The sequence below is a fragment of the Astyanax mexicanus genome, chromosome 1 (assembly GCF_023375975.1).
Source record: "Astyanax mexicanus isolate ESR-SI-001 chromosome 1, AstMex3_surface, whole genome shotgun sequence".
Taxonomy (NCBI): domain Eukaryota; kingdom Metazoa; phylum Chordata; class Actinopteri; order Characiformes; family Acestrorhamphidae; genus Astyanax; species Astyanax mexicanus.
Window position 1 is genome coordinate 38147685 of NC_064408.1, and position 27666 is coordinate 38175350.

The window sequence follows — 27666 nt, forward strand, 5'->3', positions numbered from 1 at the left end:
ACACACTTCTCTTTTAATAATCACAGTAAATACACGACTTTACACACTTCTCCTCCAATAATCACAGTAAATACACGACTTTACACACTTCTCCTCCAATAATCACAGTAAATACACGACTTTACACACTTCTCCTCCAATAATCACAGTATATAAACAAATTTACACACTTCTCTACCAATAATCACAGTAAATACACGACTTTACACACTTCTCCTCCAATAATCACAGTAAATACACGACTTTACACACTTCTCCAATAATCACAGTAAATACACAACTTTACACACTTCTCTTTTAATAATCACAGTAAATACACGACTTTACACACTTCTCCTCCAGTAATCACAGTAAATACACGACTTTACACACTTCTCTTTTAATAATCACAGTAAATACACGACTTTACACACTTCTCCTCCAATAATCACAGTAAATACACGACTTTACACACTTCTCCTCCAATAATCACAGTAAATACACGACTTTACACACTTCTCCTCCAATAATCACAGTAAATACACAACTTTACACACTTATCCTCCAATAATCACAGTAAATACACGACTTTACACACTTCTCCTCCAATAATCACAGTAAATACACGACTTTACACACTTCTCCTCCAATAATCACACTAAATACACGCTTTTACACACTTCTCCTCCAATAATCACAGTAAATACACGACTTTACACACTTCTCCTCCAATAATCACAGTAAATACACAACTTTACACACTTATCCTCCAATAATCACAGTAAATACACGACTTTACACACTTCTCCTCCAGTAATCACAGTAAATACATGACTTTACACACTTCTCCTCCAATAATCACAGTAAATACACGACTTTACACACTTCTCCTCCAATAATCACAGTAAATACACAACTTTACACACTTATCCTCCAATAATCACAGTAAATACACGACTTTACACACTTCTCCTCCAGTAATCACAGTAAATACATGACTTTACACACTTCTCCTCCAATAATCACAGTAAATACACGACTTTACACACTTCTCCTCCAATAATCACAGTAAATACACGACTTTACACACTTCCTTTTAATAATCACAGTAAATACACGACTTTACACACTTCTCCTCCAATAATCACAGTAAATACACGACTTTACACACTTCTCCTCCAGTAATCACAGTAAATACACGACTTTACACACTTCTCTTTTAATAATCACAGTAAATACACAACTTTACACACTTCTCCTCCAGTAATCACAGTAAATACACGACTTTACACACTTCTCCTCCAATAATCACAGTAAATACACGACTTTACACACTTCTCCTCCAATAATCACAGTAAATACACGACTTTACACACTTCCTTTTAATAATCACAGTAAATACACGACTTTACACACTTCTCCTCCAATAATCACAGTAAATACACGACTTTACACACTTCTCCTCCAATAATCACACTAAATACACGACTTTACACACTTCTCCTCCAATAATCACAGTAAATACACGACTTTACACACTTCTCCTCCAGTAATCACAGTAAATACACGACTTTACACACTTCTCTTTTAATAATCACAGTAAATACACGACTTTACACACTTCTCCTCCAATAATCACAGTAAATACACGACTTTACACACTTCTCTTTTAATAATCACAGTAAATACACGACTTTACACACTTCTCTTTTAATAATCACAGTAAATACACAACTTTACACACTTCTCCTCCAGTAATCACAGTAAATACACGACTTTACACACTTCTCCTCCAATAATCACAGTAAATACACGACTTTACACACTTCTCCTCCAATAATCACAGTAAATACAGGACTTTACACACTTCTCCTCCAATAATCACAGTAAATACACGACTTTACACACTTCTCCTCCAATAATCACAGTAAATACACGACTTTACACACTTCCTTTTAATAATCACAGTAAATACACGACTTTACACACTTCTCCTCCAATAATCACACTAAATACACGACTTTACACACTTCTCCTCCAATAATCACAGTAAATACACGACTTTACACACTTCTCCTCCAATAATCACAGTAAATACACGACTTTACACACTTCTCTTTTAATAATCACAGTAAATACACGACTTTACACACTTCTCCTCCAATAATCACAGTAAATACACGACTTTACACACTTCTCCTCCAATAATCACACTAAATACACGACTTTACACACTTCTCCTCCAATAATCACAGTAAATACACGACTTTACACACTTCTCTTTTAATAATCACAGTAAATACACGACTTTACACACTTCTCCTCCAATAATCACAGTAAATACACGACTTTACACACTTCTCCTCCAATAATCACAGTAAATACACGACTTTACACACTTCTCCTCCAATAATCACAGTAAATACAGGACTTTACACACTTCTCCTCCAATAATCACAGTAAATACACAACTTTACACACTTCTCTTTTAATAATCACAGTAAATACACGACTTTACACACTTCTCCTCCAATAATCACACTAAATACACGACTTTACACACTTCTCCTCCAATAATCACAGTAAATACACGACTTTACACACTTCTCTTTTAATAATCACAGTAAATACACGACTTTACACACTTCTCCTCCAATAATCACAGTAAATACACGACTTTACACACTTCTCCTCCAATAATCACAGTAAATACACGACTTTACACACTTCTCCAATAATCACAGTAAATACACAACTTTACACACTTCTCTTTTAATAATCACAGTAAATACACGACTTTACACACTTCTCCTCCAGTAATCACAGTAAATACACGACTTTACACACTTCTCTTTTAATAATCACAGTAAATACACGACTTTACACACTTCTCCTCCAATAATCACAGTAAATACACGACTTTACACACTTCTCCTCCAATAATCACAGTAAATACACGACTTTACACACTTCTCCTCCAATAATCACAGTAAATACACAACTTTACACACTTATCCTCCAATAATCACAGTAAATACACGACTTTACACACTTCTCCTCCAATAATCACAGTAAATACACGACTTTACACACTTCTCCTCCAATAATCACACTAAATACACGCTTTTACACACTTCTCCTCCAATAATCACAGTAAATACACGACTTTACACACTTCTCCTCCAATAATCACAGTAAATACACAACTTTACACACTTATCCTCCAATAATCACAGTAAATACACGACTTTACACACTTCTCCTCCAGTAATCACAGTAAATACATGACTTTACACACTTCTCCTCCAATAATCACAGTAAATACACGACTTTACACACTTATCCTCCAATAATCACAGTAAATACACAACTTTACACACTTCTCCTCCAATAATCACAATAAATACACGACTTTACACACTTCTCCTCCAATAATCACAGTAAATACACAACTTTACACACTTCTCTTTTAATAATCACAGTAAATACACGACTTTACACACTTCTCCTCCAATAATCACAGTAAATACACGACTTTACACACTTCTCCTCCAGTAATCACAGTAAATACACAACTTTACACACTTCTCTTTTAATAATCACAGTAAATACACGACTTTACACACTTCTCCTCCAGTAATCACAGTAAATACACGACTTTACACACTTCTCTTTTAATAATCACAGTAAATACACAACTTTACACACTTCTCCTCCAATAATCACAGTAAATACACGACTTTACACACTTCTCCTCCAATAATCACAGTAAATACACGACTTTACACACTTCTCTTTTAATAATCACAGTAAATACACGACTTTACACACTTCTCCTCCAATAATCACAGTAAATACACAACTTTACACACTTCTCCTCCAATAATCACAGTAAATACACGACTTTACACACTTCTCCTCCAATAATCACAGTAAATACACGACTTTACACACTTCTCCTCCAATAATCACAGTAAATACACGACTTTACACACTTCTCCTCCAATAATCACAGTAAATACACAACTTTACACACTTCTCCTCCAATAATCACAGTAAATACACGACTTTACACACTTCTCCTCCAATAATCACAGTAAATACACAACTTTACACACTTCTCCTCCAGTAATCACAGTAAATACACGACTTTACAAACTTTTCCTCTAATAATCACAGTAAATACACAACTTTACACACTTCTCCTCAAATAATCACAGTAAATACACGACTTTACACATTTTTCCTCCAATAATCACAGTAAACACATGACTTTACAAATTTCTCCTCCAATAATCACAGTAAATACACGACTTTACACACTTCTCCAATAATCACAGTAAATACATGACTTTACACACTTCTCTTTTAATAATCACAGTAAATACACAACTTTACACACTTCTCCTCCAATAATCACAGTAAATACACAACTTTACACACTTCTCCTCCAATAATCACAGTAAATACACGACTTTACACACTTCTCCTCCAATAATCACACTAAATACACGACTTTACACACTTCTCCTCCAGTAATCACAGTAAATACACAACTTTCCACACTTCTCCTCCAATAATCACAGTAAATACATGACTTTACACACTTCTCCTCCAATAATCACAGTAAATACACGACTTTACACACTTCTCCTCCAATAATCACAGTAAATACATGACTTTACACACTTCTCCTCCAATAATCACAGTAAATACACGACTTTACACACTTCTCCTTAAATAATCACAGTAAATACACGACTTTACACACTTCTCTTTTAATAATCACAGTAAATACACGACTTTACACACTTCTCCTCCAATAATCACAGTAAATACATGACTTTACACACTTCTCCTCCAAAAGTCACAGTAAATACACAACTTTACACACTTCTCCTCCAGTAATCACAGTAAATACACGACTTTACACACTTCTCCTCCAGTAATCACAGTAAATACACGACTTTACACACTTCTCCTTAAATAATCACAGTAAATACAGGACTTTACACACTTCTCCTCCAATAATCACAGTAAATACACGACTTTACACACTTCTCCTCCAATAATCACAGTAAATACACGACTTTACACACTTCTCCTCCAATAATCACAGTAAATACACGACTTTACACACTTCTCCAATAATCACAGTAAATACACGACTTTACACACTTCTCTTTTAATAATCACAGTAAATACACGACTTTACACACTTCTCCTCCAATAATCACACTAAATACATGACTTTACACACTTCTCCTCCAATAATCACAGTAAATACACGACTTTACACACTTCTCCTCCAATAATCACAGTAAATACAGGACTTTACACACTTCTCCTCCAATAATCACAGTATATAAACAAATTTACACACTTCTCTACCAATAATCACAGTAAATACACAACTTTACACACTTCTCCTCCAATAATCACAGTAATAATCACAGTAAATACACGACTTTACACACTTCTCCTCCAATAATCACAGTAAATACACAACTTTACACACTTCTCTACCAATGATCACAGTAAATACCTGAATTTACACACTTCTTCTCCAATAATTACAATAAAAAAACAACTTGACGAATGACTTTACACAGTTCTCTATCATAAATACCATACTTTACAGACATCTCCATCAGTAAACACAGAATATACACAATTTTACACTGTTCTCTATTGAAAATACATGACTTTACAGAGGTCTTTACATGTTTTTACACTATTAATCACAGAAAATACGTGAATTTACACAATTCTTTATTAGTAAACACATAATATACACAACTTTACACAATGTTTCAACAGAAATCACAGAAAATACACAATATTAGAGAGTTCTCTGTCAGTAAACAAAGGAAATACACAATTTTACAGACTTCTCCATCAACAAACACAGAAAATATGACTTATCAGAGTTCTCCATCAATAATACACAACTTTACAGAGTTCTCCATCAGTAAGCAAAGGAAATATATGAATAAACAGACATATCCATCAGTGACCACAGAAGATGCATTACTTTACAGACTTCACCATCAGTAAACATAGAAAAAACACACTTTTACAGACATGCCCAATCTTTAAAAAAGAAAATACTCAACTTTACAGACTTCTTCACCAATAATCACAGTAAACATGGAAAATACACAATTTTACAGACGTCTTCATCAGTTAATACAGAAAATACACAACTTTACATAGTTCTCCATTAAAATGCTCCACTTATCTGTATGTAAACACAGAGAATCCAAGATTATCAGAGTTCTCCATTGAAAATACATTACTTTACAGGCTTCTCTATCAGAAATAACAGGAAATACACACTTTTACAAACTTCTCCATCAATAATCACAGTAAACATGGAAAATACACAACTTTACACAGTTCTTCAAGAAAAATGCATGACTTTACAGATGCCTCCATCAGCAAACACAGAAAATACACAACTTTACAGAGCTTTCCATCAATAATCAAAGAAAATAAATTCATTTACACAGTTATCCATCAAAAATACTCAACTTTTCACAAGATTCCATCAGTAAACACAGAAAATACACGTCTTTGCAGAGTTCTCCATCAGTAATCACAGAGAATACATTACACAGTTTTCCATCAGATATGACAGAAAATATAAAATTTTACAGAGTTTACAATATTTTATTTTACTAGCTACTGCAGACAATGGAGGTTAAGGAACAGTTTCATATACAACATGCATATACAACTCTGAAAGACCTATAGTATTTCACAAAGAACCAGAAGGACACCTTTAAAAATACATGACTTTACCGAGTTCTCCATCAATAAACAAAGTAAGTACACAACTTTACAGACTTGTCTATCAGGAAACAAATGCACAACTTTATGGATTTCTCCCTTGGAAAACTCAGAAGACACATAAATTCACAGTTCTCCATCCATAAACAAAGAAATTACACAACTTTACAGACTTCTCTATCAATAAACTCAGACAATACTTAACTTTCCAGATTTCTCCATCAATAATCACAGTAAATAAACAACTTTGCAGTTTCCAGGATCAGCTACATTTTAAAACTATAGCAGTATTTATAGTAATAGAGCTGAAGACTATGTTGAACTGACATTAGCTTGTTAGCCAGTTAGCGAGTCAGTTATTTAACTAACTAATTTTACTGACAATCACATCTCATCGATTTAGTAACTAGCAATTGAAAGGTGTACTATAGTGTAAATGAGGATGTTTAGTGTACAGCTGGAAGAATTATACAATCAGCTCTACAGAAATCACAAACATTCTAATTATATTACTTCATATTATGACAGGAATTTGTCAAAATTACGTAATGACACCATAAAAACCTTTTTTTATCTAATCCATATATTCACCATATTTAATATCCCTGCAGTATTACCAAATTAATTGCACTTGTTTATTGTTGCGTTTCTTATGAAGGAACAAGACAGCTAATATCTTTATTTATACACACAAATGCAACACTCCTCCTTTTGATAGATCCCTAGGGCCTCATGTACTAAAGGTGCGTATGCACAAAAAAATTGTGTACGCCATATTTCACGCTCACGGTCAGATGTAGTAAATTTGACCTGAACGTGAGAAAGTGCGTTTCCCCACGGCACTTTTGTTTCGGGCGTACGCATGTTTTTTTGTACGTATGTACTGTGTTTTAGTCATTTTGCGACACTTGCATTGAAATTACAACTATTAAGATATCCTTTACGCACACATTGTAGTAAGCATTATTGGGTAAAATAAAGTCAATTAATCAGACAATTTCATTGGTTTACTAAAATAATCGACGTGTTTCCACTTAGCCTAGATTATATAAACTAAAATGTTGCACTGGAGTTGTTGGAGATGGCAGCGTTGACATTATTGAAAAATTTTGCTAATGGCCAAATTAATTGAGAGTGCATTTTCCGTGACCATTATGTTTTTTTGTCCCATGATGATGACTGGCTTTTTAGATTTTTTACAAAAGCATAAGAGGATAAGACAAGCTAAGTGCGTGACGGGTGGCTTCTTGGTAAGCAACTTATTTAAATGAAAGCATTTATTGTCCATCCTAGAATAATATAATAATTTAATTTAAAACATGGGTAATTATTAGTTATTACGCTACGCGTCTTGCAACACTTTTCTTTCTTGACTTGCATATAATACTCTAGCATATTCTTCTTCTTCTTATTATTATTATAACATTATACTCTGCGTAATTGAGGGAGGAGACATGGCAGGTGTGATGTTTTCGTGCATTTGCGCTTGATTTCAAGTTGATTGTGATGTACTAAGAGAAAGTACGTGGGATTCTGCCTACGCACGGTTTGATATATCCGGATTTTTTGTGCGTACGGAACTTTTCAGGTCTGAGCGTACGGAACATTTTAGTAGGAAGTCTATGCAAGTCTTAGTACATGAGGCCCCTGTTCTTTAAATAAAACAGGCTCCGCCCACTTACACCTGATTGTCATTCCATTGAATGAAAACACCAGACTCTAATTTTACCTGCAAACTGCTAAATTCTAGAGGTTCAAATATTTTGGTTCACTCACAAATATGTAATATTGGATAGGAGGTCGCAGGTTGCCCGGTGCTCTTTTACGGATGCAGGTTCACACTGAGCACACGTGACAGACGTGTCTGGAGGCGCCGTAGAGAACGTTCTGCTGCTGCAACATCCTCCAGCATGACCGGTTTGGCAGGGGGTCAGTCAAGGGCGTAGGAGCGGACTTGATATTGGGGGGGACACATTTGCCAATATGAACCCAAGCCCACTCTAAAAGTAAATTATTATTATAAGGTGATTTAACAACCTAAACATGTTACTCCACGTTACATTTACTGTTGTTAGAAAAAATTATAATAATATTATTATTATTATTATGTCATGTCAATTCTGTTGTATATTTACATTTTCTCCTGCGCTTTTTTTTTTTACTGAGAGCTCTTCTTAAGATGGTGTCCTTTTATGTAAAAGAATGTAACTTTAAGTTTCATAGAGATTTTTATAAACATCAGGACATGTGGTCTTACTGTGAACTACAAATGAACAGAAGTCACGTTACAGCAGTGTTTCTCAACCCTGTTCTTACATGTTATACTGCATATTTTAGAGCTTCCTCTGCTTTAAAGGCATTTAATAAAGTTAGTGGTGGTATGATGTGTCTAATACACTGCTGGATATACATAATGATTAATTTAGGCTCCATAGGGGGCTAAATTTGCACACTGTCTTGTTATTTATTATTCTTTGTCTGTATGGTGTTGTATTGTCTGTCTGCACTTTTGTACTGTTGCACTATTGTTCTGTCTACACTGTGTTTATGTGCACCATGGTCCCTGGAGGAACGTTGTTTCGTTTCACTGTGTACTCTGTATATAGCTGAAATGACAATAAAAACCACTTTGACTTTGACTTTAAAGGATTTTAACAGGTAAACTCAGTAAATTACTGTTTATTAGCTGATCAGCTGGATCAGGTGGAAAAATTTTGGGGCAGTGATCGGGGTTAAGAAACTGCTTTAAACTACAAACACTGTACAAGTACTGTACTAAATTCTGGCTAACCACTACATCTGGCTTCTAGTTAACTAGTTAGCTAAATGAATATTCGTTCATTATAGCTCACAGTAAGTCCTGTAATCCTAAATTAATTGAAAATGAAACAGTGATTAGCTGATCAGGTACAGGGCAAGTTGAACATTACATATATAGTTTTTTTTCTTTAACCCTGACTCCCAATCTAGCTCATTCCAAAGTTAAGCTAACTCACTTACACAGCTGCAGTTTATTAATCACAGTGTGTTTAATCTGTGGGCTGATTCAGAGACGTGTATTTTTAACCAGCTAGCAGAAACATATCATCACGGTTGACGTGGTTAACCTACCGTTACCATTCTTTTAGAAAAATCTCCGTATATCCAGATCTGTTTTACAATCAGCTGAAGCTGCTGCGTCCCGATCCCGCTGCTAAATCTCACAGCGAGGGGGAAGGGCTTCCAAACAGCAAACTGCCTCTCCTTCGCGCGGCGCAAAACCAGCAAGCTGATTGGCTGTTTCTACTGAGAGGCGGGACTTAATACTTGAACCGGCTTCGTGATTGGTCCGGTTTGTCTCCTCATTAATAGTACACCTGATCTGAGCGAAAAGATATCATTTTTGGGGGGGGGCAAATCCACCTGTTTCGGTTCCTACGCCAATGGGGTCAGTAATGGTGTGGGGAGGCATTTCTTTGGAGGGCTGTACAGATATCCATGGGCTCGCCAGAGCTACCCTGACTGGCATTAGGTACCAAGATGAGACAGATCCTCAGACTCTTAAAGGAAACCTGTAAAACTGCGGTGTTAAATTCAATGCGGTCGAAAATTTGGGTGCACCTAACGTTTGAGCCCTGATTTCCTATGCTACTGTCCATGACTGTCCAAAAAGTTAAGTCAGCGTCATAGTCAATTATTTATACCTATTAATAATAGTAAGAATGTGACCTTAATTACTTTAACAAACATATTAAATCCATCCCACTGAAAAGCTTTTTAATCTGGTGCTCTCACGGACTCGCACACTACATACCTTAGACTTGTAGGAGGACCAAAATATTTGGACACCATCTGGGATTAGGTGATACACTGACTCTGGTTCGACATCTAATTTTTTGAGGTATTTTCACTTCCTGCTGGGCTGGTGTTTCAATGTGTTTTTTTTTATTATTTCTAATGTGAACAAATAATAATATAAAAAAACAACACACAGTTTTGAACAAATATGAATGTTTATTCAAGCTAAGTAGGAATGTTAATAAGACATCAGTGTTAAATCATAATACCGTTAGTGTGTCTGAAAAGCCCTTCATACCTGCAGTGTTTACAGTTTTAAATGCGCTGCACTAGAATGTCTGCATGTAGTTACTTCTGTCCCCAGCGAGGGGCGCTGTGCTGATCTCTTTTAGGTTCTGAAACCAAACACTACTGCAAAACTACATTACCCATGATGCATAGCATAATTACTCAAGCTGGACAGCATTATCCCAGCAAGAATCAAAAACACACAAGCACGCATGCACGCGCACACACTTCTCTTTGGATCAGGGCTGCTGGCTTTGTGTAACAGTTACTAAGTGCTTATCAGAAGCAGAGAACATATCAGAAATATTACAATGAGAATGCTCAGATAATTACAACGTTATTATTCTGCCCTATGACTGGCTTCAAGTATGTAAATATTCTCCTTGTTAACATGTAGGAATGCTCAAATCTTAATAACTTTGCTGTTAAGCTTCCACATAAATATTTAGTCATGTTAGTATTCCCTAACACACACTGCTCATTTAAATATGCAAATCTAACACATTCATATGAACTGGTTTGGTCGTGTGTTTACTCTCAGCGCTGTCTGCAAGTGTTTCCCTACAGACTGAGACAAATACATTTAGTTTAAACAGACATTACTGGACATAAAAGTCCTATTAAGAGTATTAATGCAAGACTAGAGTTGTAATAATGCGCTATAGTGTATATTAACCCAGCGTTACAGATTAAAGCTTACTCTAAATCAGTAATGGTACAGTTACAGAGAGTTCTCTATAGCTGGTCTGAGAGCAGGGTTAGAGTAGTGATACACAGACGGGGAAAGAGATAGATAGATAGATAGATAGATAGATAGATAGAGAGAGAGAGAGAGAGAGAGAGAGAGAGAGAGAGAGAGAGAGAGAGAGAGAGAGAGAGAGAGAGAAAGGGTGATTTGTGCACAATCGTGTTGTCTTTGCTGAGATTCAGTGTTTGCATAGCCAATCAGACAAAGGTTTGTACAGGTGTGATAGAGCGTGTGGGTGACCCCGCCCTCTCAGAGGATGTTGAGGCTCGATTGGCTACTTCGCGCTGAAGCTCCTCCACCCTCTTCTGAAGCTCCGCCCTTTTGGCTAACAGTTCTTTATACCGCTGGTGCACTGGTTCCTGAAAAACACACACAAACACATCAGAGCTGCTTAAATGGTTTTCCAAAATCTGCAGGCTAAACATTCCCAAATATCTTCCACTGTACACCCACTGGCCAGTTTATTAGAAACCCCTGCAACTAAAAGCAGACTTTTCTAATAAAGTGGCCACTTAGAGGATGCAAAGTAGCCGTGGCCCCAGTTGACTAACTACCACTTAGATAGAGTGTCTAATTTCTAACATAAGCTGGCACAACTACCAGTGATTCTAAAAATGATTCAAGGGTCCAGTGCTCTCTGGTGTTGCCTCTTGATCAAACTGGTATAAATGCATGATACTCGAATTTATTAACACAATTATATTATTTATTATCAATTTTCTATTATTGTTATAAAACACAGACAATGACTAGGAGTTAGACTATTTACTTTAATTAACACAGAATCTTATATTTTGCATTAATATTCATTTGGATGTAAATACTGGTAATACTGGGCCCCCAAGAACCCAGAACCGAGAACCGAGTCGCTGCGTTTTCCTCTGAGTGTGCTGTGATGCTATTTGGTAATGCTGCAGCAAGTCTAAAAGATGTGGTGGCTGACTTTTCATGTACTGGAGGAGGCATGTACTGGTCTTCACCCTCCTGGTGTTGAGTGGGTTAGGTAATTGGCCATGTAAATTGGGAAGAAAATAGAATAAAAAAATAGAAAAAAAAAAAAAAAAAAAACAGATAATACAGGTAGATCTTTTAGAAAGTGGCAAATCGTAGCAGGACATGAACTGGAGCCTAAAAGTATGTGTGTGTGTGTTTGTGTGTGTGGGCATGTGTGTGTGTACCTGTGGCCTCATGCGAGGGTTCCAGCGAATGTAGTATGAAACCCACAGCTGCAGGTGTCTGATGGAGACAGAGGGTAGCAGGACGTGGGCTGGGTAATGAACGTACAAGGGGTTAACAAACTCCTCCAGCTGACTGTTCACCAAAGACCAGACTGATACGGTCCGCTTCACCAGCTCCTACACACAAACACAAACGAACACAATGTGTCACATGGCTTAAAATAATAGCAGCATCCTAAAGTCTGAACTGATTTATGCAGGCCTGTGCTAATTATGCTAATACACAAGCTTCTATTTCAAGTACACTACATTACCATCATAGCTTTTATAGTTATTTGCAAGGTATAAGCCTCCAATAGCCAGCAATGGTTAAGCTTCTTTAGACTTGTAGCTTCAGTGCTAATTAATGGGGTATAAGTTTCTTTTACCAAGTACTGTATTTTTTACACTACAAGGCGCACGTTAAATCCTTTATTGTCAGGGCAAATGTATGAATTTTACCAGTCAGGTTGTAAGGAGCAGTAAAGCCAAACTGCAGTGTTGTTCAGCAGTTTCAGTTTAGTTCTCCAGCACAGTGATTGGAGTATCATTAGCATTGCCCGCTAACCGCTATTTCCTCATTCAGAGGGGAGTATTATTGGCCTGTAGTCTGCTGCTAACCCCAGCTAGCACTGCTGGAGCGGTTACCTGCTAATGCTAATGCTCCAGCCTAGTGCTGGGTAAACTCGGGAATCTGAACTTACTGTAAATAAATGAAAGTGCTTAACTCACCCAAATCAACAGTTTTCAGGAGAGAAATCTGTGTAGATTAACATCCAGTGCTTGTTTGACTTTTTTTTATTTATTATTTTTATATCAGTTTAGTTTACTTAGCTTAGCTTTACTTAACTTAGTTAGCTGCCCTCTCCTCCTCCACCCAGCGGTGAGAACTAATGAATAAGCAGTTCCTTATAATGTCTTAAAAAGCACCTTATAATCCAGTGCACCTTACATATGAAAATAGACCAGAAAATAGACATTTATTGATAGTGCACCCTATGATACGCTATGCCTTATAGTGTGAAAAATATGGTAATATAGCAACCAACAAGCTACATAACTCTAATAATAATTATATTTGAAGCAACAAAAGAGTATAAATACAATCTTTTAAATATCTATCAATCATCAATCATCATCAATCTATCAAATCACTAAATTACAAAATTAGTCAACTGAGATCTTCAGCGTCTTAAATGTTTCAGCAGTGATATGTATTTTGAGGACAATAATTGTCTGCGCATGCACTGGGCTGGTTATCCACTCTCTCCTGTGCAACACCTAATAAATGAACCCTGCATACCCTGTGTGGTGATATGGTGTTTAAAGTGCAGACCTTCAGAATCTATAACTTTCAGTTAAAGGTACTATAGCCAGATACACTATATGGACAAAAGTACTGGGATACCTACATAAGCTTTTATGATACTCGTAGGATTTGATATGGAGATGTGCTTGGTGAGTGAAGGCTTTCATAAAGCTGCTTGGCCACCTGTGTTAAGAGGACTGACATGTCTAAATCCCCTGATTAAAATACATATCCCAATACATCTGCTCATATAGTGTATCTTATGGCTCTGAAGGTCAGTGTACAGGTGCTGGTCAACGAATTAGAATAATTAGAAATAGTGCAATCATGAAATTCTTTGAATGCATTTTTTGTGCAGAAAGCAAATCAGGTGTTCACCGCACCTGTCCTACTCGTTAGACTAATCACAGAACTCGTTACCTGGAAAAAAATTTGCTCAGCTGAGCTTTCCAAAAGGCCCATTTAGGCCATTTAACTGTGACACTGTTGTTTTATTGAATTAGAATAATGGAGAAACCGTTTCATTGAATTAGAATAATTTTTATTATAATTACAATCATCACTTTCTCAGTATTTTGTGGCTGCCCCCTTGGCTTGTATGACTGCCTGAAGTCTCCGCGGCATCGATTTGACCAGCTTGTCGCAAGTTTCCACACTCACAGCTTCCCAGGCAGTGGCGATGTTCTGCTTCAGTTGGTCCAGCGTAGTAGGCTTTCTGTCGCAAATTTTCCGCTTGACGATGGCCCAAAGGTTTTTAATGACATTGAGGTCAGGCGAGTTTTTAGTGAACCAATCTTTGGTCGACTTTGCCGCATGAGCCGGTGCAAGATCCTGTTGAAATATGAAGTCTTCTTCGCCGAACTGTTCCTCAACAGTCGGAATCAGGAACGTTTCCAGAACATCTTGATATACGGCAGCATTGACAGTCTTCTTGAGGAAGCAGAGTTTCCCTACACCTCGAGCGGACATGCATCCCCAGACCATAACGCTCTGGGGAAACTTGACGGATCTTTTCACGCACTCGTGGTTGTAGGTTTCGCCACCACGACGCCAGACACGAGGACCTTGGTCACCGAAGGAGATGCAGAAGCGTGATTCGTCACTGAAGACCACTTTCTGCCAGTCTTCTCGCCGTGTTCTTTGGCCCACTTCAGCCGTTTCTCCATTTGTTTCTTGTTCAGCATCGGTTTTACTGCTGGAACGCGAGATTTGAAGCCGAGTTCGCGCAGACGACGGTAAGTGGTTGATCTGGAGACGTCAGCGCCGGTCTGCTTGTTCCACAAGTCGGTGAGCTCGGAAGTGGACTAGAACCGGTTGCTGACTGCGATCTTTCTCAGCTGCTTGTTGTCACGAGCAGAAGTTTTTCGGACGCCGGAACAGTTGGTGCGCTTGCTGCAGTTTTTCTTGAGAGCTTTGCAGATGGAAGACTGGCTGATGCCGAGCTGCTCAGCAATTTTAGTTTGGGTCAAGCCTTGTTGGCGAAGGGCTTGAATTTGAGCCACTATTCCGGTTGAGAGGTCGCGCTGCTTACCCATGATTGATTTTACAACTTAGAAATTCTACTCAACCCTGACTTTATACTGCACAGTGAACACTCTTCACAGAAAACAAAAATTCGAGCATTTATTCTAATTCAATGAAACGGTTTCTCCATTATTCTAATTCAATAAAACAACAGTGTCACAGTTAAATGGCCTAAATGGGCCTTTTGGAAAGCTCAGCTGAGCAAATTTTCCAGGTAACGAGTTCTGTGATTAGTCTAACGAGTAGGACAGGTGCGGTGAACACCTGATTTGCTTTCTGCACAAAAAATGCATTCAAAGAATTTCATGATTGCACTATTTCAAATTATTCTAATTCGTTGACCAGCACCTGTACAGAAATGTGTGTATTAGCTGATCTGCAGCATTACTTCTTTGACTCTCTGCTGTTCACTGTTACACAGGAAGGTCCCGAATAAACAGCTGTAGAGCTGATCCAGCAGTGTGATGAGGAAGTACTCATTAAACTCGAACGCTGCAGGAAACTGTACAAACACAAAGATACACACAGAGAGGTAAGTGTCGATGTGAACCAGCAGGCAATTATTATTTCACATGGCAATGCTGTTGCTATAGTGACCTGCTGTGTCATCTGCCACACACAGTCGATGAACTGCAGGAAGATGGGCGAGCGATCCGCATCCGTGTGATTCTGATCACCGTGGCCGACTCTCTGCAACACACATACACAGAGTTATCAAAACACTGACCAAAGAAATGCAGATGTTAAAGAAAATATAAGGCAGATAAGATATAAAAGGCTGGGGAATTACAGAATTCTTTATAGAGTCTTTCTGTATCTTTTTTGTGCGCCTGTGTCTGTTAATGTACATAACGAACAGTAAACTAGAACACTTATTATTATTAAAGACAGCAAATTGAACAGGGAGCAGAGAAATAAAAAAAGTTGAGATTTATGAGAGATATGGAGTTTCTAGCTCTTTTTACATGGATTAAATCAGGGGTCCTCAAACTTTTAAACTAAAGGGCCAGCTCACTGTTCTTCAGTCTTCTGGGGGGCCGGACTAAAAATAAACATTAAAAACTATTTATCATGTGATACTGGTTGCATAATATATGCTATATGTGTAATTCACAATGCAGACATTTTAATGATTTATTAAGTAATAATTTCCATTATCCTACCTCATACAGTGCTTTTCCATAAGTTAATGTGAACTGTGAGCCTGCTTCTGGCTGACAAGACTGTCAATGTCAGGTTCCATGTTTGTTACTCTGTGTAGTGGGAAAATGGCAGAATTTTTTCTCCTTCACATGTTTAAGGAGGAGACCCAGTTTTACTTCAAAGCGCACCATCCGTGGTAACACTCACTAATTTAGCCCAGTCCAGATCTAAATCCGCCACCGTTTGGTGAACTTTCCTGTAGATGTCCTCTCCTGTTGTCGTTCCCTTGATGCTTTGTAGTCCAGCAAGCTCCTCTGTGACTTCGAACTTATCATTAGTTCCGCGGATGAAAATCAACAGTTGCGCCGTGTCACGCATACGTTGCTTTTGTCAAGAGCCAGTGAAAAGGAGCAAAGTCTTTTTGTCTGAGTTTGCAGTTGAAGGTGCAAATTGTCGCCCATTTCTTCTACTCTCTGTGTAACTGTGGGTGCGGATAGACTCACCGCGCTGAACAGGTCCGCCTCCTTGACAACCGCCGTCAGGCACTGTTTTACAAACTCTCCGTCGGTGAACGGCTTTCCACTGCTAGCTATTAGCTTGGCCACTTGAAAGCTAGCTCGAACTGATGATATATTTAGGTGTTTTTGCTTTATAAAAGAATTTTGCTGAGTCTCCAACACATGTTTCAGTTTTGCTATTTTGTCTGTCCTCACCTGCCCCGTCAGACAGCCGAACTTGTCTTTATGGCGCGATTCATAATGGCGGCGCAGGTTGTATTCCTTAAACACGGCGACTGACTCCTGGCATATGAGACAAACAGCCTTTTCTTTACATTGCACAAAAAGGTAGTCAGAGGTCCACTGTTGATTAAATACCCTGCACTCAGAGTCGATTTTTCTTTTCCTCGACATTCCGTCAGATGTGAGTCTCAGAGCTCATGCGAACAGCACAGAGCGAGTGGTAGTATGTTGTCTGATTACCGTGGGAAATAGCCTTCTGTTTTTTTTCATCTGTCTACGGAGACACTCGATGGCCAATTGTCATTTTTTTTTACTGTTTTTTTCCCCCCGTATAGCTAATGCTGCTTGCGTGAGGGGCCAGGGAGCAGGTACTGCTGTTGGAGCTAAAGGGGCCGGTCAAATGAGCGCAGGGGGCCGTATGCGGCCCGCGGGCCGTAGTTTGAGGACCCCTGGATTAAATGGTTCTATTGAGTTTCTAGCTCCTTTTACATGGATTAAAGGGTTCTACTCTGCTTAAAATTGCAAATCAGGCAAAAAAAAAAAAACTAAACATTTGACCAAATGCTCCACCAAATGTCTCAGCTGGACAGAGAACCTTATAAAACAATCGGGTTAATCTTTTGATTTGGTAACTTTCAGTAAAGTATAAACCATTGGACTATGTAGATCCTTCAAAATGACTGTGGGTTAGTCTGTGGCTTCCCTCATAAATCACTTTCTTGCTATGATGCTGGGTTTTGATGGATGGCCTTGTCTGGATTTCCCACTGCCTGGATATCCCAGTGATTACATGTAAATAATTTTGTGACCTCTCTCAAAACATGTACATTTTCTTTTTTTTTTTTTTTTTTTTTTTTTTTTTTTTTTTTACCTTTTACATCAGTTCAAAAGTAGATAAAACATACAGTGGTTATGAAAAAGTTTGGGCACCCCTGATTATTTTCATGATTTTCTTTTAGAAATCCTTGGTTATTTGGATCAATCTCGATTAATATACGATATAGCAGATGAAAACAGTGATATTTGAGAAGTGAAATTTAAGTTTATGGGATTTGCAGCCAAAACGCTTTCATATCACTGTAAAAGCCAACCTGGTGTAAAGTTATTTAAAAAAGAACTGAATGTATTGTGAATTAAAGTGTAAAAAAAACTATTAAACAGTGTGTGTGCAGCACGTGTTACCTGCTGGAAACGGTGTCCAAAGCTGATCCACTCTTTCTCAATCAGTTTCTGAAAGCCTGTGACGGTTCTGTAGTGTGAGTCCAGCATGATGAGGCTGAGTGAGGTCAACTGGGCTGTTCTGTCCCATCCATCGCTGCAGTGGACTACAACAGACGTCTTACCAGACTCCACTTTATCCGCTATCCTTAATGCACCGGCCAGGATCAGCTACATACACACAGAATAAATCATCAGTACCTTAAATCTGCAAAAAATATTAATTTTTATTTAATATAATATAACTATAAAATACCGCTTTCCACATAGCTAACACTTAACCGACTCGTATATTGTAACTAATATAATGTAACTAAGACGTCATGGAAGTTTTTGTCCTACCAATTAGCAGTGGCCAAATAACTGAAGTTTAGCACTGGAGCCACTTGCATGCCTAAATCACTACATACTAGGGGTGTGACGAGATCTCGTGGCACGAGATCTTGCGAGATTAAAACTGACAATATTTCTCGTCAGGCTTAAACCTGTCTCGCGGGGCAAAAAAAACAGTTAAGTGTGGACTTTTTAAGAGGGATCTGGCAACCCAGCAGCGATAGCGATAGAGTATGATGGCTGAGCAGTGAGAGCAGCTCTCAGCAGAAGAGGAAAATTGGGGCATTTGCATAGAAGATGCTTCTGCTACGTTTAAGTTGTTTGTCTGGCTGCATTTTGGCTCCAGTGGAAACAATAAACGGTAACAGAGTGACCAACAAGACACAAACCATATAAATACTGTAAGTAAATCCTACACGGGACTGTTTCATAGGCAGTTGTAACTACCCCTTTGCTCTGTACTGTATTTAAAAAAAAGGTTCTTTCTCTGTTTGCACTTCAAGCATAGTCTTAATATGACTGGTTATGGTTAGTTTTTTTATTCTTATTTCTATTTCTTATAGAATCAATGTGTGAGAGAAACCAGTCTGTTAAGTTTGTTATATGATTTTGTCAAATAAAACTCTAGTTTTCTATTTTTCATTTTTAACGTTTTTCTCTCTCATCTCCTCTCGTCTCTTCCTCTGAACCCAATATCATGTCTCGTCTCGTGATATTAGTGTCTCGTCACACCCCTACTACACACTTTTTCACACTTTTTTATATGAAATGTTCTATTCCACCTGCCAGAATTTAACTTTTTAACTTAACAGCAGATTCAAACAAGAACCCAGTAAAGCCATTATCAGTAATCAGCAAATCAATTACCTTGATGTGTTCCAGCCAATGAGTGGACTCCAGGTTTGACAGCCAGTGTGATTCCTCGATGTTGGGGTAAACCACCTCCTTCAGTTTCCGCAGCGACTCGCGCATCACATGGATGTTATGAATGTCCAGAAACACTAACTCAGCGTTCTGATAGGCATCTTCACTTTCACACCCACCACCCTTCATCTACACACACACACACACACACACAAAAACACACAAAATCAGGTGCATGTTCCCTCTGCTTCTACGCCACTAAAATGATCGTGTTTACTATTCCAAGCTTACTTCTATTTTTAATTTAGTTTGTTCTAAATGAACAGAAATACTTAATATTTTGCTTTACTTTATTGGCAGTCACAGTGGTTAACGTGTGCAGCTTGTGTTACAGTGGGTAATAACACCACCCTCTTTGTGGCTGATTAGGACAAGGCTAGAACTTTACAACTATGAGATACCTGTTGCTAAAGTTAATGCAAGTCCTCACAACAGAAATGGAACACAGCAACTGTCTGTGCGTGCATTTATTAGCCTTATTATTCACCTTATTTGCAGCAGCATTGACACTGGGTCTGGCGTCAAAGATGAAAATTTTATGTGACTGAGCATTAGCGTCCATGATGGCCTGTAGCAGCTTCTCGTCCTCTTTACAGCGTTTACCACTAACACCGCTCATCGGCTGACTGCACCTTACCACCGCCGCCTGGCTCTCTGGGTGGAGCCACGACAGCACCTACATATGAAGAGGTCGAGGGAGATAGACAGATAGACAAAGAAAGAAAAAGAGAGCATGAGAGAACTGTTAATACAATTTAAACACAGAAGTATGTGTCAGTTTAGGGGTGTATTTATTGTAACTATGCAACATTGTAACCCTATAACACGTTATCAAGTAAACATATGTGCACACTTCTGATGATATACTGACCGGAATGCGGCCTTTGGCCCTGAAGGCAGCAACTCTGCGCAGTTCGTCATCAGTGATAGTCACAGGAACAACCAGAGCAGCGGGATACGAATCACACAGCTCATAATGATCGTTTACTTTAGATATCCTCCAGCTTTCATTGGGCAAACCCTGCATACACCAAACACACTTAATCATACAGGTCACATCATTGGATTCTATAAAAAGCAAGGGCATTCTAATTAAATCTAAAATATTTTAATCGTGAATGTTTTCAAATTGAAAGAGGTTAATAAGACAGATAGGGCGCATCTTCAAATAATTAGAGCTGATGTAAATTTAAAGGAGAACTCCGGCGTGAGATGGACTTTGGGGGTATTAAAACGTAATAAAAAAATAGCCCTTCTCCGCTCTCCCGCAGCTTTCTCAGATCCAGTAATTTAGTGTAATTTGCCCAAACAGTCTTTTAGACTGGGTCTAAGGGGCATGCCTTGCGCCTGCAGATAAATTGCTTTTTTCACTGTTATTCAGGCTCAAATTAGCTCCACACTTCATTGGTAGAATCAGGGGAGCCCTGACATTTAAACAAGGCATTAAGAACTTTAACTGCACAAAAATATTATTAAAAGCCACTGTTTAAATCCCATAGCACAGGTAAACCTCTGGGCGCCGCCATCTTAAATTTAAGTCACAATAAGTCAACCATCGAGCACAAATAGTAAAACATTTTTATTTGTTTATCTAATTTGTTGCTGGTTCTTTGCATTTTGCATCGACAGTAACCAGATATTTTCAACAACAGCTGGAATTCCTGCATTTCCTTGGATTTAACTATCCTACTTATTCGATGTAAACAGCGGCTTTTAATGAAGTTCTTGTGCAGTTTTAAAAAGTTTTAGTGCCTTGTTTTAAATGTCAGGGCTCTCTGGATTCTACCATTAAATGTGGAACTACTTTAAGCCTGAAAAAACGGTGGAAAAAGCGGTTTATCTGCAGGCGCAAGGCATGCCCCTTATTACCCAGTCTGGAAGCCTGTTTGGGCAAAGTACACAAAATTACTGGATCTCAGAAAGCTGCGGGAGAGCGGAGGAGGGCTATTCAACAAGGGTAAGTACTTTTTATCACATTCTAATACCCCAAAAGTCCATTTCATAATTTTATTTTTATACACAGTTAATATTTAGCTAATTTTTATCCCCTCAGTATTTAAGATATAAACTCAGTTTATGACTGGCTTTAACACAGCTTGTGGGTGATCCTATCTTAAGTGGTCAGCATTGAGAACAGGGTTTTTTAGGGTTCAAGCACCGAAGGTGCGTAGAACCCTATTGTTTTTGCTAAGATTTTTCTTCTTCTTCTTATTATTAGGGGTTCGAGCACGTAGTGCTAGAAACCCTATTGTAATTGTTCTGATTATTAGGGGTTCGAGCACGTAGTGCTAGAAACCCTATTGTAATTGTTCTGATTATTATTATTATTATTATTATTATTATTATTCTTATTCTTTTTCTGCCATAGAAGTGATCGGGCAGAAGAAACCGTAAGGCCTACAGGGCTGAGACTTGGTCATATGGTAGTACTTCTCACCGCTACTCAGATTCAAAAGATGAGCCCGATCGGCCTCAAGGGGGCGCTATGGCGAAGGTCAACGCGTTAGGCCTCGTAACTGCCACGCCCTGATAGCTAGATCAAAAATTCTTGCATTATATGATTCCTTGGTTAATGGCAAATCAAAAAGGTCAATAGAACCACTAAGCTCCGCCCACTTAGATTTTTTGCTATTTAGCATAATATGCAAAACCTACTTTTGAGAACTTGTCCTAGGGTCATTGACCAATCCTGTCATATTTGGTGTCAAACAACTCAGCAGAGTCCCAACCTCAATAATTATCAAAAAAATTGTGAAATTTGTAAACAATATGGCCGCCATATGCAAATTAATCTTACCGTGGCACACCCAAATTTACTCTAACAGCTGTAACTTTTGAATGCTTAAACTGACACTAATGCCACTTTAGACCTTTGATGTCAACATGATTTTGAGGTAGCCCGTCAATCTGTGTAGACATACGCCCCCAGGGGGCGGAGCCAAAGCTAAAAATCTGTTTCTCAGGAACCGTACAAGCTATGAAGCTCTCCTTTGGCATGTATCATCTATGGCCTATGTCCTAATGTTTTACAGAAGGAAAATTTGATATGCAAATTTTTGCGATCGTTATTAGCCAATCAGTTTCCAGCAAGCTTTTGACATGCTAAACAATGACTAATCAGGACGATACTTATACCCTACATGTATCTCAGGGCCTTCTATCATCCCTTAAAATATGGCGTTGATTGGCCTCAAGGGGGCGCTATAGCAGAAAATCAGTTATATCTAAAGGTACAAGTGGCCTAGGCTTGTTATTCTTTTTTAGTTGTATACTTTGCTGTAGCCTTTACAACTTTGTAATTACATGTATTTACCAAAAATGGAAAGATTTTCATCAGTGGCCAAAAGAGTAAAAATTGCTCTTTTCGAACTTGTCTTTAAGTCCTTAATCAATCAAAATAACTTTGGTCTTGATGCAATCTTGAGACCCTGTAGGTAAATAATTATCAAAAAAATCTTGACATTTTAACTATTTGAGGCCCATAAACCTTGATCAAACATGTACGTGAAAGCCTTTTCAGAGTTATTTGGCCAAAACTCTGTCAAAGTTTAAAACATGCCAAAACTGTTGAAGCTACTAATTAACAATGACATTTGAAGCACATTTGCCAAGTATGAGCCAAATAAGTCTTCAGTAGGCTCTACAGTGAAAAAATAACTATTTTCAATTTATTCTATTTATCGCTATTTTCCAACCTAAATGGACAGAAGACAGGAACCTTTCACCCTATCAACACACAAATTTATACACATATATAGACTGATAATCTGATCTTGATTGCAAATTTTCAGCCAAATCGGACATGTTTTCCCTCTACAACGGCTGGAAAACTACAGCGATTTTGTAGGCCTCAAGCCTGTATTATCGCTTTTTTCAAATCTAAATGGACATAAGTCAGGAACCTTTGACCCTATCGACACAGAAATTGACATACATATATAGACTGATATTGTGATCTTGATTGCAAATTTTGAGCCAAATCAGATATTTTTTGCCTCTAATATGGCCAAAGAGCAACAGCCATTTTGTAGGCCATAAGCCTGTATTATCGCTTTTTTCAAACCTAAATGGACAGAAGTCAGGAACCTTTGACCCTATCAACACACAAATTTAGACACATATATATGCAGACCACTTGATCATGAGTACCAATTTGGAGCCCAATCGGACTTTTCTTCTCTTTTTAATAAATAGAAACACACTGATAGGGAATGTTCTGTCTTACTTATAGAGTGATAGATTTCCAGCAGGTTATATGTGGTCTCTTGCTGCGCTCTGGTGGTCATTTGGTGAAACAGCTACATTTGAATTATTCTAAATTAAAGCTCTGCTGAACTTATTTAATCATTTTTGTCTTGCTTAATTGAACATATTTATCCTTCTTGGTCATGCTAGTCAGCCACCTGGGTCATTCTTATTTATGCTCCACCCACTTAATTTTTTTTTTAATTTGCATAATATGCAAAACCTACTATTGAGATCTTGTCTTTGCCTCCTTGACCAATCATGACATGTTTGGTGTCAAACAGTTCAGCAGAGCTTACTCCTCAATAATTATAAAAAAAAATCTTTACATTTATAAACAATATGGCCGCCATATGCAAATTAGTTTTACCATGGTGCAGTAAAATGTCTTTAACACTTATAACTTTTGAATGCTTAACCTGACACTAATACCACTTCAGTCCTTTGATCATTACATGATTCTCAGATACCCTGTGAGTTTAAGTAGACATACACCCCCCCAGGGGGCGGGGCCAATGCTCGATAGCTGTTTCTCTACAACCATACAAGCTATCAAGGTCATCCTTGCCAATTATCATCTATGGCCCATGCACTAATGGTACACCAAATGAAAATTTGATATGGACACTTTTGTGGTCACTATTAGCCAATCACATTCCAGCAAGCTTTTGACAGGCAGAATGTTTATCAGGTCAAAACTTATACACTATATATGGGTTATTTATATGCCCTTTTTATGCCTTGTGTTTTTTGAATTTAAGAACTGAAGTTGTTTCACCAAATGCCCACTAGAGTGCAGCAAGACACCACATAAAACCTGATGAACACTACAGCTCAATTTATCAATGCTTTTCAACTAGTTTACTCACACCACTCATCTAGCATTGTCATTTTGGTCTTTATGGTCACGCTGGTTACCCAGCTTGGTTATCCAGTTTGGTGATGACGGTCAACCAGCAACAGGTTTTAAGCCTAACTGGCCTCCAGGGGCCTCTTTGCCTGTGACGCTCGAACCCCGTAAATCGCCGCTTGCGGCTATATTTATTATTATTATTATAGTTCTTATTCTTTTTCTGCCATAAAAGTGATTGGGCAGAAGAAACCGTAAGGCCTACAGGGCTGAGACTTGGTCATATGGTAGTACTTCTCACCGCTACTCAGATTCAAAAGATGAGCCCGATCGGCCTCAAGGGGGCGCTATGGCGAAGGTCAACGCGTTTGGCCTCGTAACTCCTACGCCCTGATAGCTAGAGCAAAAATTCTTGCATTATATGATTCCTTGGTTAATGGCAAATCAAAAAGGTCAATAGAACCACTAAGCTCCGCCCACTTAGATTTTTTGCTATTTAGCATAATATGCAAAACCTACTTTTGAGAACTTGTCCTAGGGTCATTGACCAATCCTGTCATATTTGGTGTCAAACAACTCAGCAGAGTCCCATCCTCAATAATTATCGAAAAAATTGAGAAATTTTTAAACAATATGGCCGCCATATGCAAATTAATCTTACCGTGGCACACCCAAATTTACTCTAACAGCTGTAACTTTTGAATGCTTAAACCTACACTAATGCCACTTTACATCTTTGATGCCAACATGATTCTGAGGTAGCCCGTCAATCTGTGTAGACATACGCCCCCAGGGGGCGGAGCCAAAGCTAAAAATCTGTTTCTCAGGAACCGTACAAGCTATGAAGCTCTCCTTTGGCATGTATCATCTATGGCCTATGTCCTAATGTTTTACAGAAGGAAAAGTTGATATGCAAATTTTTGCGATCGTTATTAGCCAATCAGATTCCAGCAAGCTTTTGACAGGCTAAACAATGACCAATCAGGACAATACATATACCCTACATGTATCTCAGGGCCTTCTATCATCCATTAAAATATGGCGTTGATTGGCCTCAAGGGGGCGCTATAGCAGAAAATCAGTTATATCTAAAGGTACAAGTGGCCTAGGCTTGTTATTCTTTTTTAGTTGTATACGTTGCTGTAGCCTTTACAACTTTGTAATTACATATGTTTACCAAAAATGCAAAGATTTTCATCAGTGGCCAAAAGAGTAAAAATTCCTCTTTTCGAACTTGTCTTTAAGTCCTTAATCAATCAAAACAAATTTGGTCTTGGTGCAATCTTGAGACACTGTAGGTAAATAATTATCAAAAAAATCTTGACATTTTTACTATTCGAGGCCCATAAACCTTGATCAAACATGTACGTGAAAGCCTTTTCAGAGTTATTTGGCCAAAACTCTGTCAAAGTTTAAAACATGCCAAAACTGTTGAAGCTACTAATTAACCATGACATTTGAAGTACATGTGCCAAGTATGAGCCAAATAAGTCTTCAGTAGGCTCTACAGTGAAAAAATAACTATTTTCAATTTATTCTATTTATCGCTATTTTCCAACCTAAATGGACAGAAGACAGGAACCTTTCACCCTATCAACACACAAATTTATACACATATATAGACTGATAATCTGATCTTGATTGCAAATTTTCAGCCAAATCGGACATGATTTGCCTCTACAACGGCTGGAAAACTACAGCGATTTTGTAGGCCTCAAGCCTGTATTATCGCTTTTTTCAAATCTAAATGGACAGAAGTCAGGAACCTTTGACCCTATTGACACAGAAATTGACATACATATATAGACTGATATTGTGATCTTGATTGCAAATTTTGAGCCAAATCAGATATTTTTTGCCTCTAATATGGCCAAAGAGCAACAGCCATTTTTTAGGCCATAAGCCTGTATTATCGCTTTTTTCAAGCCTGAATGGACAGAAGTCAGGAACCTTTGACCCTATCAACACACAAATTTACACACATAAATATACAGACCACTTGATCATGAGTACCAATTTGGAGCCCAATCGGACTTTTCTTCTCTTTTTAATAAATAGAAACACACTGATAGGGAATGTTCTGTCTTTCTGATAGAATGATAGATTTCCAGCAGGTTATATGTGGTCTCTTGCTGCGCTCTGGTGGTCATTTGGTGAAACAGCTACAGGTGAATTATTCTAAATTAAAGCTCTGCTGAACTTATTTAATCTTGCTTGTCTGGCTTAATTGAACATCTTTATCCTTCTTGGTCATGCTACTCAGCCACCTGGGTCATTCTTGTTTATGTTCCACCCACTTAATTTTTTTTTTATTTGCATAATATGCAAAACTTACTTTTGAGATCTTGTCCTTGGCTCCTTGACCAATCATGACATGTTTGGTATCAAACAGTTCAGCAGAGCTTACTCCTCAATAATTATTTAAAAAATCTTTACATTTATAAACAATATGGCCGCCATATGCAAATGAGTTCTACCATGGTGCAGTAAAATGTCTTTAACACTTATAACTTTTGAATGCTTAACCTGACACTAATACTACTTCAGTCCCTAGATCATTACATGATTCTCAGATACCC

General features: G+C 37.9%; 1 protein-coding gene across 1 annotated transcript in view; it reads right to left on the bottom strand.

The window, feature by feature from the left end:
* Positions 1-10744: 10744 nt before the first annotated feature.
* Positions 10745-27666, bottom strand: part of mtmr2 (myotubularin related protein 2) — a 37327-nt gene continuing 20405 nt past the window's right edge. Inside the window, exons 9-16 of the mRNA XM_007239971.4 lie at positions 20864-21013; positions 20480-20668; positions 19936-20121; positions 18700-18906; positions 16232-16324; positions 16023-16136; positions 12763-12939; positions 10745-11943 (exon numbers count right to left, since the gene is read on the bottom strand). Coding sequence (XP_007240033.2) covers positions 11782-11943; positions 12763-12939; positions 16023-16136; positions 16232-16324; positions 18700-18906; positions 19936-20121; positions 20480-20668; positions 20864-21013 — 1278 coding nt within the window. The 3' untranslated portion in view covers positions 10745-11781. The remainder of the gene's footprint in view (positions 11944-12762; positions 12940-16022; positions 16137-16231; positions 16325-18699; positions 18907-19935; positions 20122-20479; positions 20669-20863; positions 21014-27666) is intronic.